Source organism: Carassius carassius, chromosome 12, assembly GCF_963082965.1.
Source record: "Carassius carassius chromosome 12, fCarCar2.1, whole genome shotgun sequence".
NCBI lineage: Eukaryota > Metazoa > Chordata > Actinopteri > Cypriniformes > Cyprinidae > Carassius > Carassius carassius.
In genome coordinates this window covers 5,976,991-5,993,968 of record NC_081766.1, presented here as the reverse complement: position 1 = coordinate 5,993,968, position 16,978 = coordinate 5,976,991, and the positions used below count along the sequence as shown (strand labels likewise).

The window sequence follows — 16,978 nt, the reverse complement described above, 5'->3', positions numbered from 1 at the left end:
ATGGTTGAGGCAAGTGAACAGCTGGGGAATTGGGCACAAACTGTTCTGCTAAAGGTGAAAGCTGTGATGTTGGCGTCTGAACTGATGCGTTAGCAAACATGGCTTGAGGCAGAACGAGCCCCTGGGAAAAAGGCAGCTGAAACTGTGTAACTGTGTAACACTTGGGTGAAACAATGCAGTCCCCACGGCGATCGAAGTGGCGTCGATACTCGAAGAATCCAGAAGGTCACGGCACCAATGTAACCCGTTTGTTGTCTGCGTTGTGTTCTGGGTTGTTCTCAAGTAGACACAGGGGCACTGGCTGTCACAATGTAGTTTATTATCTGCGGTCATAAACAATATGGCAATGAGTGTTGTGTGACATCAAATTAGCATCTCAGTCAAATCCAGCATTGCTTTCACTGTATTCACATTAATCACATTTAACCTCTTTTCACAAAGAAAAACTACATACATTTGTAATCAATAAACAAATACAAAGAAAAATATCACAGATATTCCCAATAGAAAAACACATTGTAAATTCCCCTTAGTCATTCATTAATTCCATTAGATAAACTACACATATATTCATTCATCTAGAACAAATATGCACAAACACACAAAAAAAACATACCTGCGGTCATAAACAATATGGCAATGAGTGTTGCGTGACATCAAATTAGCATCTAAAAAAAAATAGCATCACGTCAATACAATGTTAATGGCCTGCCGAACAGCTAGCTCACCATGTGCTGCAGCAGCTACCGAACTGCATTTAACATATAAAAGACACAATATTGCGGCTCGTAGTTCATTAAGACTACTGCAAGATTCACTCATCATCATAGACACTCTTACACAGTGATAAGTCAACAAATAAGTGATAATAGCAACTTATATATCTGTTTTATTATCGGAGAGACCTGACGTGAACTCACCTCAGTCAAATCCAGCATTGCTTTGACTGAGGTCAACCTTGCGCGGCGCAAGTTTCCAGTCTGATGACGTCACACGCACGCACTGCACTAACCCGATGCGCAGGCAGAATGAACCCAAAACGAAACTCCAGTAATACAAAAAGAAATATTTTTGGTGGAATTCATAAGTATACAAATAAACCTGCTACATATATATATATATATATATATATATATATATATATATATATATAAATATATAAATGGTATTTAAAATTTTAATAATATGTCATAAGATTAAGGTTTTGGTTGTATTTTGATAAAATAAATGCAGCCATGGTGAGCATACGAAACATCTTTCGCGATACCTAAAAAAAAACTAACACAAACTTTTGAAAAGTACTGTATATGTACACTTTTTATATATAATCTGTTTTTTATATAACCTCCTCTTCTCTAGCTCCCTGCATTCCCGCCAGTGTTGCTGCCGCTCTAAACTGTACATCCAACATTGCTTCCATCACCTGGTACAGTGCACTTGGTGCCACTTGGTACTTGGTAAAGGTGGAAAACAGCCAAGGGTACAAGACATCCTGCAACAACACTGTCACACACTGTGATATCCCAAACCTGCAGTGTGGCCAGGAATATTCCATCACAGTCATGGGCATGAATGGTGTCTGCATGGGCCCGGCTAGCCAGCCTGTCACTCTCGTCTCAGGTACTTGAACTCAGCTCATTAGTGATAACTAGTGATTGAAACAACAAACCGTCTTTAGTTTTTTCTGAACAAATAAGAAACTACCTAGTAACACCCTAGCAACCATACGGCAATACCTTAGCAGGTTTTTCATGGCAAGCACCATTCAGTAAATGTGAAAACGTATACTGCAGTATGATGTGTTCAATTTTTGTCATGATCCAGCACCGTGCCACAACACTGGCATTCAAGCCAGTCTGGACTGCCGCACCAACTCAGCACTCATTTCTTGGACACCAGGCAATGGTTCATTAAGTTTTAATGCAACACTACAGTCACTCCAGGACCCCCAAAAGCACAACTGCTTCACCAATGGCTCCTCCTGCAACATTGGCTCACTGCCGTGTGGTCAGCACTATAACATCTGTGTTACAGGATACGGCCAGACCTGTTCAACCTCTTCTAAAGCCTTGGTCACTCTAGACACAGGTATAACATTAAATAATAACACAACATGCAAATTTGGTGATTCTTCTGGCATCAAATTATTTATAGAGCTAAAATCTTCTGCTTTTTTGTGGCATGAATCTTTTCCTTTCCAGCTCCATGTGTTCCCACTCAAGTCAATGTGTCATTATCTTGTGGGTCGGACACTGCATCTGTTTCCTGGGCAGCATCCAGTGGCCTTGTTTCATACTATACAGTAACAGCAGTAGATGATAATGGACGTACGCTAACCAGCAACTCCAACAGAACTTCCTGTGACATCAGCGGCCTGTCGTGTGGTCAGGCGTACAATGTGTCAGTCACAGCTATGAGTGTGGACTGCACTGGGCAACGCAGTGAAGTGCCTCGCATCAGTACTGGTAAATATTTTCTCTAAAATTTAACTTTGCATACTGCAAGTTTGTATAGTAGTGTTTAAATCCAGAACTTTTAACCTATAGTACACAATATTATTCTCTGCAACTCTTGAAATTAAAAAAAATAATAAATAAATTCTGCATAACTTCTATTAAGTGCTTTGATACGGTGCCTGGGTGGTGATTGTTACGAAGAGAGTCAGAGACGCTCGGATCCAATTGCAGTATTTATTTAAGAGTTGTCAGACAGGCAGAAATCAGAGTGGAGTCAGGTATTGTCAGGGAAACCAGAATCGAAAACAGAAACAAGCAGAGGTCAGGGAAGACAGCAGAGAATCAGAGTCAGTATAAACAATCCAAAATTAGACACGGGAAGAACAAATAGAGGGAAAACACATGGAAATGCTAGACAGTTTAGTTTACACTCTAGGTAAATTGGTCTTTCTAGCGAGATTCCCAATTTGTCGGTCACCGACGTGACGTCTCCGTTCCCTCCTTCAGGGAACGAGGGTTACAATACGTAATCAAGATGTTCATTGTTCACTGCATAACTTGCAATATATACTGTATACTGCTTATTATTTTTAAGAAATAGTATGTAAAACTGATTATTCAATATTGTTTAAGTTTAAACAATGCTTCTTCCCAGCCGGCAAATGACCAACCTTCAACGTTGAAATATGTTTGAAATAAGGTCAGTTGTTGTTTTAACGCTGAAACAACGTTGATACAACGTTTAAAGCTGAAACGGTTGAAAAACAGTCTGCCCATGACCAACTTTCAACGTTGAAATATGTTTGAAATAAGGTCAGTTGTTGTTTTAACGCTGAAACAACAATGATACAACAGTGAATCAACGTTACAATATCAACGTTGATCCAATTTGCAAAATCGAAATGTAATTCAACGTTGATTCAACCATGGTACCAACGTTGTTTCAACCTTCAATCAACGTTGAAATACAGGCTGGGTTTCTTGTCACATGACCTGATTACTTTGCAGAGCATGTTTAATTCAGTGAGTGGCATTCAGGTGAAATACATAGGTTCATTTAGAATAAAATCTCAAATCTTATGTAAAAAAAAAAAATGTCTTTGCAAATCAGTTAAATGAGATGAATTTGGACAAAGTCGAGTGCTTTGCATTGTGGGATTCAGCACCCAGACTACTATGGTCTGAAGTATGCTCTGCACATTTGTTTCTTTTCATGATACACAGGTCAGTAATATTTTTTTAAAGAAATTAATTAATACAATTAATACTTTAAATAAATGTTTTTTTCTGAAGAATCATGTGACACTAAAGACTGGAGTAATGGTTGCTGAATCCAGCTCTTTAACAGTGTAAACATGTCAGAATGCATGAAATAGCATTAGACCTCCCCTTTAAAATGTAAAATACAAATTGTGTTAAAAAAAAAAGAATAAATAAAAATTTAAAATGAGGAATAAAATGCATGTTTACACAGTAATAACAGATCTTTGAAACCAACTATGTATCTCCTTTAGCTCCCTGTGACCCTCAAAACATCACAACTGTGCTCCAGTGTGACACCAACACAGCCAACGTGACATGGACTGCCAGCGCAGGAGCTAATGGGTACACAGCAATGGCAACAGACAGGCAGCAGCAACGTTTAGCTTCTTGTCACTCTATGGGAACTTCCTGTCAGCTGACCTCTCTGCCGTGTGGGATGAGACTAAATGTGACTGTCCAAGCTGATGGCACCACCTGCAACAGCAGCTCTCAACCTAAAGCTGTAGTGGAAACAGGTGACAGCTCATGTTAACTTTTGCTGATATATGTGATTCATTACAACAATGCGTACAGAAAATTTGGCCCTTAAATACATTAGATGTATGAATTTCAGTGCATTAGATAAAAAAGTAGTATTTGCTTGTTTATTTTATCAAATTATATATATCTGTAGAATATGACCAACTAAACCCATAAAACACTTATGTTATTTAATTCACTGACATTCATTCATTTTTAAACGTAGCTTAAGTGTCCACATGTTTTTTTCAGGGTCCACATGTATTATAAACAAACAAAGAAATAAAAAAAATAATACACCAAAATTCAAAGGTTTAGGGTCAGTAAGATTTAAAATTAAGAAGAAATTTTATAATATCTTCTTTTTATTTTTTGGGAAATAAATAAATTATTTAAATTGGCAAGAACACATTACTTTATTCAAAAATGACAGTAAAGACATAATGTTACAAAAAAATTACATTTCAAATAAATAATCTTCTTTTGAATTTTCTATTCATCAAAAAAAAAAATATATATATATCTCTGCAAAATATGAAGTAGAACAACCATTTTAAAAGTTGATACGATTTTTTTCTTATGCACCAAATCAGCGTATTAGAATGATTTCTCAAGTATCATGTGATACTGAAGACTGGAATAATGGCTGCTGAAACTTCTGCATTGACATCACAGGAATAAATTACATTTATATATAAAATGGTATTTAAAATTTGAATAATATGTCATAAGATTAAGATTTTGGTTCTATTTTGATAAAATAAATGCAGCCATGGTCAGCATACGAAACATCTTTTCGAGAAACCTGAAAAAAAACTAACACAAACTTTTGAAAAGTACTGTATATGTACACTTTTTATATATAATCTGTTTTTTATATAACCTCCTCTTCTCTAGCTCCCTGCATTCCCACCAGTGTTGCTGCCGCTCTAAACTGTACATCCAACATTGCTTCCATCACCTGGTACAGTGCACTTGGTGCCACTTGGTACTTGGTAAAGGCAGAAAGCAGCCAAGGGTACAAGACATCCTGCAACAACACTGTCACACACTGTGATATCCCAAACCTGCAGTGTGGCCAGGAATATTCCATCACAGTCATGGGCATGAATGGTGTCTGCATGGGCCCGGCTAGCCAGCCTGTCACTCTCGTCTCAGGTACTTGAACTCAGCTCATTAGTGATAACTAGTGATTGAAACAACAAACCGGCTTTAGTTTTTTCTGAACAAATAAGAAACTACCTAGTAACACCCTAGCAACCATACAGCAATACCTTAGCAGGTTTTTCATGGCAAGCACCATTCAGTAAATGTGAAAACGTATACTGCAGTATGATGTGTTCAATTTTTGTCATGATCCAGCACCGTGCCACAACACTGGCATTCAAGCCAGTCTGGACTGCCGCACCAACTCAGCACTCATTTCTTGGACACCAGGCAATGGTTCATTAAGTTTTAATGCAACACTACAGTCACTCCAGGACCCCCAAAAGCACAACTGCTTCACCAATGGCTCCTCCTGCAACATTGGCTCACTGCCGTGTGGTCAGCACTATAACATCTGTGTTACAGGATACGGCCAGACCTGTTCAACCTCTTCTAAAACCTTGGTCACTCTAGACACAGGTATAACATTAAATAATAACACAACATGCAAATTTGGTGATTCTTCTGGCATCAAATTATTTATAGAGCTAAAATCTTCTGCTCTTTTGTGGCATGAATCTTTTCCTTTCCAGCTCCTTGTGTTCCCACTCAAGTCAATGTGTCATTATCTTGTGGGTCGGACACTGCATCTGTTTCCTGGGCAGCATCCAGTGGCCTTGTTTCATACTATACAGTAACAGCAGTAGATGATAATGGACGTACGCTAACCAGCAACTCCAACAGAACTTCCTGTGACATCAGCGGCCTGTCGTGTGGTCAGGTGTACAATGTGTCAGTCACAGCTATGAGTGTGGACTGCACTGGGCAACGCAGTGAAGTGCGTCGCATCAGTACTGGTAAATATTTTCTCTAAAATTGTATTTTACATAAGCGAGATTCCCAATTCATCGATCACCGACGTGACATCTCCGGTCCCTCCTTCAGGGAACGAGGATTACAATACGTAATCAAGATGTTCATTGTTCACTGCATAACGTGCAGTATATACTGTATACTCAGGGGCCCTGCACAAGATACCGTCCCTATGCATAGGCAGTCCTAATGGGCCCCCCCTCCCCTTGAAAATATATATTCCAGACTTTTCAAGGGCCCTCTCTTCCTTTGGGGCCCTGGTAATCAGTACTGGTTTTACCCCCAGTCCAGCATCCCTGTGAATACTGCTTACTATTTTTAAGAAATAGTATGTAAAACAGATTATTCAATATTATTTAAGTTTAAACAATGCTACTTTCTTGTCACATGACCTGATTACTTTGCAGAGCACGTTTAATTCAGTGAGTGGGATTCAGGGGAAATACATAGGTTCATTTTGCATAAAATCTCAAATTTTGTGTAAAAAAAATGTCTTTGCAAATCATTTAAATGACTTCAGTTTGTTTGGACAAAGTCGAGTGCTTTGCATTGTGGGATTCAGCACCCAGACTACTATGGTCTGAAGTATGCTCTGCACATTTTTTTTTCATGATACACAGGTCAGTAATATATTTTTTTAAAGAAATTAATAAATATATTTAATACTTTAAATAAATGTTTTTTTTCTGAAGAATCATGTGACACTGAAGACTGGAGTAATGGTTGCTGAATCCAGCTCTTAACAGTGTAAACATGTCAGAATGCATGAAATAGCATTAGACCTCCCCTTTAAAATGTTAAAAAATAAACAAATGTGTAATAAATAAATAAATAAATAAATAAATAATTTAAAACAATTAAAACAAGGAATAAAATGCATGTTTACACAGTACTAACAGATCTTTGAAACCAACTATGTATCTCCTTTAGCTCCCTGTGACCCTCAAAACATCACAACTGTGCTCCAGTGTGACACCAACACAGCCAACGTGACATGGACTGCCAGCGCAGGAGCTAATGGGTACACAGCAATGGCAACAGACAGGCAGCAGCAACGTTTAGCTTCTTGTCACTCTATGGGAACTTCCTGTCAGCTGACCTCTCTGCCGTGTGGGATGAGACTAAATGTGACTGTCCAAGCTGATGGCACCACCTGCAATAGCAGCTCTCAACCTAAAGCTGTAGTGGAAACAGGTGACAGCTCATGTTAACTTTTGCTGATATATGTGATTCATAACAACAATGCGTACAGAAAATTTGGCCCTTAAATACATTAGATGTATGAATTTCAGTGCATTAGAAAAAAGTAGTATTTGCTTGCTTATTATATCAAATTATATATATCTGTATATCTGTAGAATACGAACAAATAAACCCACGAAACAATTACGTTATGTTATTTAATTTCACTGACATAATTTAATTTTTAAACGTAGCTTAAGTGTTCAATTTTTTTCAGGGTCCACATGTATTACAAACAAACAAAGAAAAAAAAATTAAAGATTTAGGGTCAGTAAGATTTAAAAATAAGAAGAAATTTTATAATATCTTATTTTTTTTTAAATAATTTAATTATTTCATTCAGTAAGAACACATTACTTCATTCAAAAGTGACAGTAAAGAGATAATGTTAGAAAATATTTAGATTTCAAATAAATAAAAAAAAAATCTCTGCAAATTATTTAGCAGAACAACCTATTTAAAAGTTGATACGATTTTTTCTTGTGCAACAAATCAGCGTATCAGAATGATTTCTCAAGGATCATGTGATACTGAAGACTGGAATAATGGCTGCTGAAAATTCTGGTTTGACATCACAGGAATAAATTACATTTATATATATATATATATATATATATATATATATAAAATGGTATTTAAAATGTAAATATAAATATATATATAAAAAAATAAAAATGGAAAACTGGTATTTAAATTTTAATAATATGTCATAAGATTAAGGTTTTGGTTGTATTTTGATAAAATAAATGCAGCCATGGTGAGCATATGAAACATCTTTCAAAAAACCTAAAATAAAAATACTAACAAACTTTTAAAAAGTACTGTATATGTCCACTTTTTATATATAATCTGTTTTTTATATAACCTCCTCTTTTCTAGCTCCCTGCATTCCCACCAGTGTTGCTGCCGCTTTAAACTGTACATCCAACATTGCTTCCATCACCTGGTACAGTGCACTTGGTGCCACTTGGTACTTGGTAAAGGCAGAAAGCAGCCAAGGGTACAAGACATCCTGCAACAACACTGTCACACACTGTGATATCCCAAACCTGCAGTGTGGCCAGGAATATTCCATCACAGTCATGGGCATGAATGGTGTCTGCATGGGCCCGGCTAGCCAGCCTGTCACTCTCGTCTCAGGTACTTGAACTCAGCTCATTAGTGATAACTAGTGATTGAAACAACAAACAGCTTCAGTTTTTTCTGAACTATTAAGAAACTACCTAACAACCACCCAGAACACCCTAGCAACCATACAGTAATACCTTAGCAGTTTTTTCATGGCAAGCACCATTCAGTAAATGTGAAAACGTATACTGCAGTTTGATATGTTAACATTTTTGTCATGATCCAGCACCGTGCCACAACACTGGCATTCAAGCCAGTCTGGACTGCCGCACCAACTCAGCACTCATTTCTTGGACACCAGGCAATGGTTCATTAAGTTTTAATGCAACACTACAGTCACTCCAGGACCCCCAAAAGCACAACTGCTTCACCAATGGCTCCTCCTGCAACATTGGCTCACTGCCGTGTGGTCAGCACTATAACATCTGTGTTACAGGATACGGCCAGACCTGTTCAACCTCTTCTAAAGCCTTGGTCACTCTAGACACAGGTATAACATTAAATAATAACACAACGTGCAAATTTGGTGATTCTTCTGGCATCAAATTATTTATAGAGCTAAAATCTTCTGCTTTTTTGTGGCATGAATCTTTTCCTTTCCAGCTCCATGTGTTCCCACTCAAGTCAATGTGTCATTATCTTGTGTGTCGGACACTGCATCTGTTTCCTGGGCAGCATCCAGAGGCCTTGTTTCATACTATACAGTAACAGCAGTAGATGATAATGGACATACGCTAACCAGCAACTCCAACAGAACTTCCTGTGACATCAGCGGCCTGTCGTGTGGTCAGGTGTACAATGTGTCAGTCACAGCTATGAGTGTGGACTGCACTGGGCAACGCAGTGAAGTGCGTCGCATCAGTACTGGTAAATATTTTCTCTAAAATTGTATTTTACATACTGCAAATTTGTATAGTAGTGTTTAAATCCAGAACGTTTAACCTATAGTACACAATATTATTCTCTGCAACACTTGAAAAAAAAAAAAAACACTTTTACTGAATAACTTATGTTAAGTGCTTTGATATGGTGCCTGGGTGGTGACAGGGTCGGTTCACTTAGTTTTGTCGTGGCCATGACATAATAACTTGTGGGAATGTGATAATATGTTGTGGCCACAAGATATTTTTTTTGTGAACGTCATATTAACTCGTGGGAATGTGATATTATGTCATGGCCACGAGATAATTTTGCCGAGATTCTATGTTGAGGGCATGACATCCATTTCTTGTGGCATCGAGTTTAATGCGTAAACAAACCTGCGTGACCAAAGCCATCCAGGATTATCAGAGATGGATAAAACATTTTTATTAACATTAAACCTTTAATTTAATATTTATTATTATTATTACATTAACTTATTAGAGATATATTTTTAAATTTATTGTTATTTATATGCTTCTATCCCCTTTCAATTTGTGTATCGCTTTACCTAGTTAATGTTTTGTATAATTATGCTAGTATTTGCTAGCATACCATATATTTGGCAAATAAACACCTGACATTTATGCAAATAAAGTTTTGACTTTATGATTGTATTTAAGCACGTGTGTGATGATAAATGAGTGAGTTGTGTTTTCAATTTACGAATTAAACTACGTGAATGATTAACTCCTCAATGACATTTACAGAACACTGTAAACACTATAGTATTTATATTTATGGTCTATTAATTAGCCGAATATAATAATTTAATAATGTCATCATTTCTATAATAAATAATGTAATCATTTCTTAATTCAAAATAAAATATTAATAAATCCATCTCGGAAAATCCCAAGTTGCTATATCATGCAGGTTTGTTTACGCATTAAACTCGTGGCCACAAGAAAAATATGTCAATGTGCACTGGCTCGTTTAGTTTACACTCGAGGTAAATTGGTCTCTCGAGCGAGATTCCCAATTCATCGATCACCGACGTGACATCTCCGGTCCCTCCTTCAGGGAACGAGGATTACAATACGTAATCAAGATGTTCATTGTTCACTGCATAACGTGCAGTATATACTGTATACTCAGGGGCCCTGCACAAGATACCGTCCCTATGCATAGGCAGTCCTAATGGGCCCCCCCTCCCCTTGAAAATATATATTCCAGACTTTTCAAGGGCCCTCTCTTCCTTTGGGTCCCTGGTAATCAGTACTGGTTTTACCCCCAGTCCAGCATCCCTGTGAATACTGCTTACTATTTTTAAGAAATAGTATGTAAAACAGATTATTCAATATTATTTAAGTTTAAACAATGCTACTTTCTTGTCACATGACCTGATTACTTTGCAGAGCACGTTTAATTCAGTGACTGCGATTCAGGGGAAATACATAGGTTCATTTTGCATAAAATCTCAAATTTTGTGTAAAAAAAAATGTCTTTGCAAATCATTTAAATGACTTCAGTTTGTTTGGACAAAGTCGAGTGCTTTGCATTGTGGGATTCAGCACCCAGACTACTATGGTCTGAAGTATGCTCTGCACATTTTTTTTTCATGATACACAGGTCAGTAATATATTTTTTTAAAGAAATTAATAAATATATTTAATACTTTAAATAAATGTTTTTTTTCTGAAGAATCATGTGACACTGAAGACTGGAGTAATGGTTGCTGAATCCAGCTCTTAACAGTGTAAACATGTCAGAATGCATGAAATAGCATTAGACCTCCCCTTTAAAATGTTAAAAAATAAACAAATGTGTAATAAATAAATAAATAAATAAATAATTTAAAACAATTAAAACAAGGAATAAAATGCATGTTTACACAGTACTAACAGATCTTTGAAACCAACTATGTATCTCCTTTAGCTCCCTGTGACCCTCAAAACATCACAACTGTGCTCCAGTGTGACACCAACACAGCCAACGTGACATGGGCTGCCAGCGCAGGAGCTAATGGGTACACAGCAATGGCAACAGACAGGCAGCAGCAACGTTTAGCTTCTTGTCACTCTATGGGAACTTCCTGTCAGCTGACCTCTCTGCCGTGTGGGATGAGACTAAATGTGACTGTCCAAGCTGATGGCACCACCTGCAATAGCAGCTCTCAACCTAAAGCTGTAGTGGAAACAGGTGACGGCTCATGTTAACTTTTGCTGATATATGTGATTCATTACAAAAATGCGTACAGAAAATTTGGCCCTTAAATACATTAGATGTATGAATTTCAGTGCATTAGAAAAAAGTAGTATTTGCTTGCTTATTATATCAAATTATATATATCTGTATATCTGTAGAATACGAACAAATAAACCCACGAAACAATTACGTTATGTTATTTAATTTCACTGACATAATTTAATTTTTAAACGTAGCTTAAGTGTTCAATTTTTTTCAGGGTCCACATGTATTACAAACAAACAAAGAAAAAAAAAATTAAAGATTTAGGGTCAGTAAGATTTAAAAATAAGAAGAAATTTTATAATATCTTATTTTTTTTTAAATAATTTAATTATTTCATTCAGTAAGAACACATTACTTCATTCAAAAGTGACAGTAAAGAGATAATGTTAGAAAATATTTAGATTTCAAATAAATAATCTTCTTTTAAATTTTCTATTAAATAAAAAAAAAATCTCTGCAAATTATTTAGCAGAACAACCTATTTAAAAGTTGATACGATTTTTTCTTGTGCAACAAATCAGCGTATCAGAATGATTTCTCAAGGATCATGTGATACTGAAGACTGGAATAATGGCTGCTGAAAATTCTGGTTTGACATCACAGGAATAAATTACATTTATATATATATATATATATATATATATATATATATATAAAATGGTATTTAAAATGTAAATATAAATATATATATAAAAAAATAAAAATGGAAAACTGGTATTTAAATTTTAATAATATGTCATAAGATTAAGGTTTTGGTTGTATTTTGATAAAATAAATGCAGCCATGGTGAGCATATGAAACATCTTTCAAAAAACCTAAAATAAAAATACTAACAAACTTTTAAAAAGTACTGTATATGTCCACTTTTTATATATAATCTGTTTTTTATATAACCTCCTCTTTTCTAGCTCCCTGCATTCCCACCAGTGTTGCTGCCGCTCTAAACTGTACATCCAACATTGCTTCCATCACCTGGTACAGTGCACTTGGTGCCACTTGGTACTTGGTAAAGGCAGAAAGCAGCCAAGGGTACAAGACATCCTGCAACAACACTGTCACACACTGTGATATCCCAAACCTGCAGTGTGGCCAGGAATATTCCATCACAGTCATGGGCATGAATGGTGTCTGCATGGGCCCGGCTAGCCAGCCTGTCACTCTCGTCTCAGGTACTTGAACTCAGCTCATTAGTGATAACTAGTGATTGAAACAACAAACAGCATCAGTTTTTTCTGAACTATTAAGAAACTACCTAACAAACACCCAGAACACCCTAGCAACCATACAGTAATACCTTAGCAGTTTTTTCATGGCAAGCACCATTCAGTAAATGTGAAAACGTATACTGCAGTTTGATATGTTAACATTTTTGTCATGATCCAGCACCGTGCCACAACACTGGCATTCAAGCCAGTCTGGACTGCCGCACCAACTCAGCACTCATTTCTTGGACACCAGGCAATGGTTCATTAAGTTTTAATGCAACACTACAGTCGCTCCAGGACCCCCAAAAGCACAACTGCTTCACCAATGGCTCCTCCTGCAACATTGGCTCACTGCCGTGTGGTCAGCACTATAACATCTGTGTTACAGGATACGGCCAGACCTGTTCAACCTCTTCTAAAGCCTTGGTCACTCTAGACACAGGTATAACATTAAATAATAACACAACATGCAAATTTGGTGATTCTTCTGGCATCAAATTATTTATAGAGCTAAAATCTTCTGCTTTTTTGTGGCATGAATCTTTTCCTTTCCAGCTCCTTGTGTTCCCACTCAAGTCAATGTGTCATTATCTTGTGTGTCGGACACTGCATCTGTTTCCTGGGCAGCATCCAGAGGCCTTGTTTCATACTATACAGTAACAGCAGTAGATGATAATGGACGTACGCTAACCAGCAACTCCAACAGAACTTCCTGTGACATCAGCGGCCTGTCGTGTGGTCAGGTGTACAATGTGTCAGTCACAGCTATGAGTGTGGACTGCACTGGGCAACGCAGTGAAGTGCGTCGCATCAGTACTGGTAAATATTTTCTCTAAAATTGAACTTTGCATACTGCAAGTTTGTATAGTAATGTTTAAATCCAGAACTTTTAACCTATAGTACACAATATTATTCTCTGCAACTCTTGAAATAAAAAAATAAAAAAATTAATTCTGCATAACTCTTATTTAGTGCTTTGATACGGCGCCTGGGTGGTGATTGTTACGAAGAGAGTCAGAGACGCTCGGATCCAATTACAGTTTTTATTTAAGAGTGGTCAGACAGGCAGAAATCAGGAATGGAGTCAGGTATTGTCAGGGAAACCAGAATCGAAAACAGAAACAAGCAGAGGTCAGGGAAGACAGCAGAGGATCAGAGTCAGTATAAACAATCCAAAATTAGACACGGGAAGAACAATTAGAGGGAAAACACTCGGAAATGCTAGACAGTTTAGTTTACACTCTAGGTAAATTGGTCTTTCTAGCGAGATTCCCAATTTTTTCGGTCACCGACGTGACGTCTCCGTTCCCTCCTTCAGGGAACGAGGTTTACAATACGTAATCAAGATGTTCATTGTTCACTGCATAACTTGCAGTATATACTGGATGTTGCTTATTATTTTTAAGAAATAGTATGTAAAACAGATTATTCAATATTGTTTAAGTTTAAACAATGCTTCTTTCTTGTCACATGACCTGATTACTTTGCAGAGCATGTTTAATTCAGTGAGTGGCATTCAGGTGAAATACATAGGTTCATTTAGAATAAAATCTCAAATCTTATGTAAAAAAAAAAAAAAAAATGTCTTTGCAAATCAGTTAAATGAGTTGAATTTGGACAAAGTCGAGTGCTTTGCATCATGGGATTCAGCACCCAGACTACTATGGTCTGAAGTATGCTCTGCACATTTGTTTTTTTTCATGATACACAGGTCAGTAATATTTTTTTAAAGAAATTAATTAATACAATTAATACTTTAAATAAATGTTTTTTTCTGAAGAATCATGTGACACTAAAGACTGGAGTAATGGTTGCTGAATCCAGCTCTTTAACAGTGTAAACATGTCAGAATGCATGAAATAGCATTAGACCTCCCCTTTAAAATGTAAAATACAAATTGTGTAAAAAAAATGAATAAATAAAAATTTAAAATGAGGAATAAAATGCATGTTTACACAGTAATAACAGATCTTTGAAACCAACCTTGTATCTCCTTTAGCTCCCTGTGACCCTCAAAACATCACAACTGTGCTCCAGTGTGACACCAACACAGCCAACGTGACATGGACTGCCAGCGCAGGAGCTAATGGGTACACAGCAATGGCAACAGACAGGCAGCAGCAACGTTTAGCTTCTTGTCACTCTATGGGAACTTCCTGTCAGCTGACCTCTCTGCCGTGTGGGATGAGACTAAATGTGACTGTCCAAGCTGATGGCACCACCTGCAACAGCAGCTCTCAACCTAAAGCTGTAGTGGAAACAGGTGACAGCTCATGTTAACTTTTGCTGATATATGTGATTCATTACAACAATGCGTACAGAAAATTTGGCCCTTAAATACATTAGATGTATGAATTTCAGTGCATTAGATAAAAAAGTAGAATTTGTTTGTTTGTTTTATTAAATTATATATATCTGTAGAATATGACCAACTAAACCCATAAAACACTTATGTTATTTAATTAACTGACATTCATTCATTTTTAAACGTAGCTTAAGTGTCCACATGTTTTTTTCAGGGTCCACATGTATTATAAACAAACAAAGAAATAAAAAAAATAATACACCAAAATTCAAAGGTTTAGGGTCAGTAAGATTTAAAAATAAGAAGAAATGTTATAATATCTTCTTTTTATTTTTTGGGAAATAAATAAATTATTTAAATCGGCAAGAACACATTACTTTATTCAAAAGTGACAGTAAATACTTAATGTTACAAAAAATTACATTTCAAATAAATAATCTTCTTTTGAATTTTCTATTAATCAAAAATAATAATAATAATAATATATCTCTGCAAAATATGTAGTAGAACAACCATTTTAAAAGTTGATACGATTTTTTTCTTATGCACCAAATCAGCGTATTAGAATGATTTCTCAAGTATCATGTGATACTGAAGACTGGAATAATGGCTGCTGAAACTTCTGCATTGACATCACAGGAATAAATTATATTTATATATATATATATATATATATATAAAATGGTATTTAAAATTTGAATAATATGTCATAAGATTAAGATTTTGGTTGTATTTTGATAAAATAAATGCAGCCATGGCCAGCATACGAAACATCTTTTCGAGAAACCTAAAAAAAAAACACTAACACAAACTTTTGAAAAGTACTGTATATGTACACTTTTTATATATAATCTGTTTTTTATATAACCTCCTCTTCTCTAGCTCCCTGCATTCCCACCAGTGTTGCTGCCGCTCTAAACTGTACATCCAACATTGCTTCCATCACCTGGTACAGTGCACTTGGTGCCACTTGGTACTTGGTAAAGGCAGAAAGCAGCCAAGGGTACAAGACATCCTGCAACAACACTGTCACACACTGTGATATCCCAAACCTGCAGTGTGGCCAGGAATATTCCATCACAGTCATGGGCATGAATGGTGTCTGCATGGGCCCGGCTAGCCAGCCTGTCACTCTCGTCTCAGGTACTTGAACTCAGCTCATTAGTGATAACTAGTGATTGAAACAACAAACCAGCTTTAGTTTTTTCTGAACAAATAAGAAACTACCTAGTAACACCCTAGCAACCATACAGCAATACCTTAGCAGGTTTTTCATGGCAAGCACCATTCAGTAAATGTTAAAACGTATACTGCAGTTTGATATGTTAACATTTTTGTCATGATCCAGCACCGTGCCACAACACTGGCATTCAAGCCAGTCTGGACTGCCGCACCAACTCAGCACTCATTTCTTGGACACCAGGCAATGGTTCATTAAGTTTTAATGCAACACTACAGTCGCTCCAGGACCCCCAAAAGCACAACTGCTTCACCAATGGCTCCTCCTGCAACATTGGCTCACTGCCGTGTGGTCAGCACTATAACATCTGTGTTACAGGATATGGCCAGACCTGTTCAACCTCTTCTAAAGCCTTGGTCACTCTAGACACAGGTATAACACTGAATAATAACACAACGTGCAAATTTGGTGATTCTTCTGGCATCAAATTATTTATAGAGCTAAAATCTTCTGCTCTTTTGTGGCATGAATCTTTTCCTTTCCAGCT

General features: G+C 36.7%; 1 protein-coding gene across 1 annotated transcript; it reads left to right on the top strand.

Moving 5' to 3' along the window:
* LOC132155376 (fibronectin type III domain-containing protein 7-like) lies at nt 1–9,344 on the top strand. The gene is made up of 13 exons (XM_059564246.1): nt 1–88; nt 1,360–1,620; nt 1,825–2,088; nt 2,202–2,465; nt 3,971–4,234; nt 5,136–5,396; nt 5,601–5,864; nt 5,978–6,241; nt 7,188–7,451; nt 8,379–8,639; nt 8,854–9,117; nt 9,231–9,298; nt 9,339–9,344. Exons 1-13 carry the CDS (start codon nt 1–3, stop codon nt 9,342–9,344), a joined length of 2,793 nt encoding a protein of 930 aa, XP_059420229.1.
* Nucleotides 9,345–16,978: the final 7,634 nt, after the last annotated feature.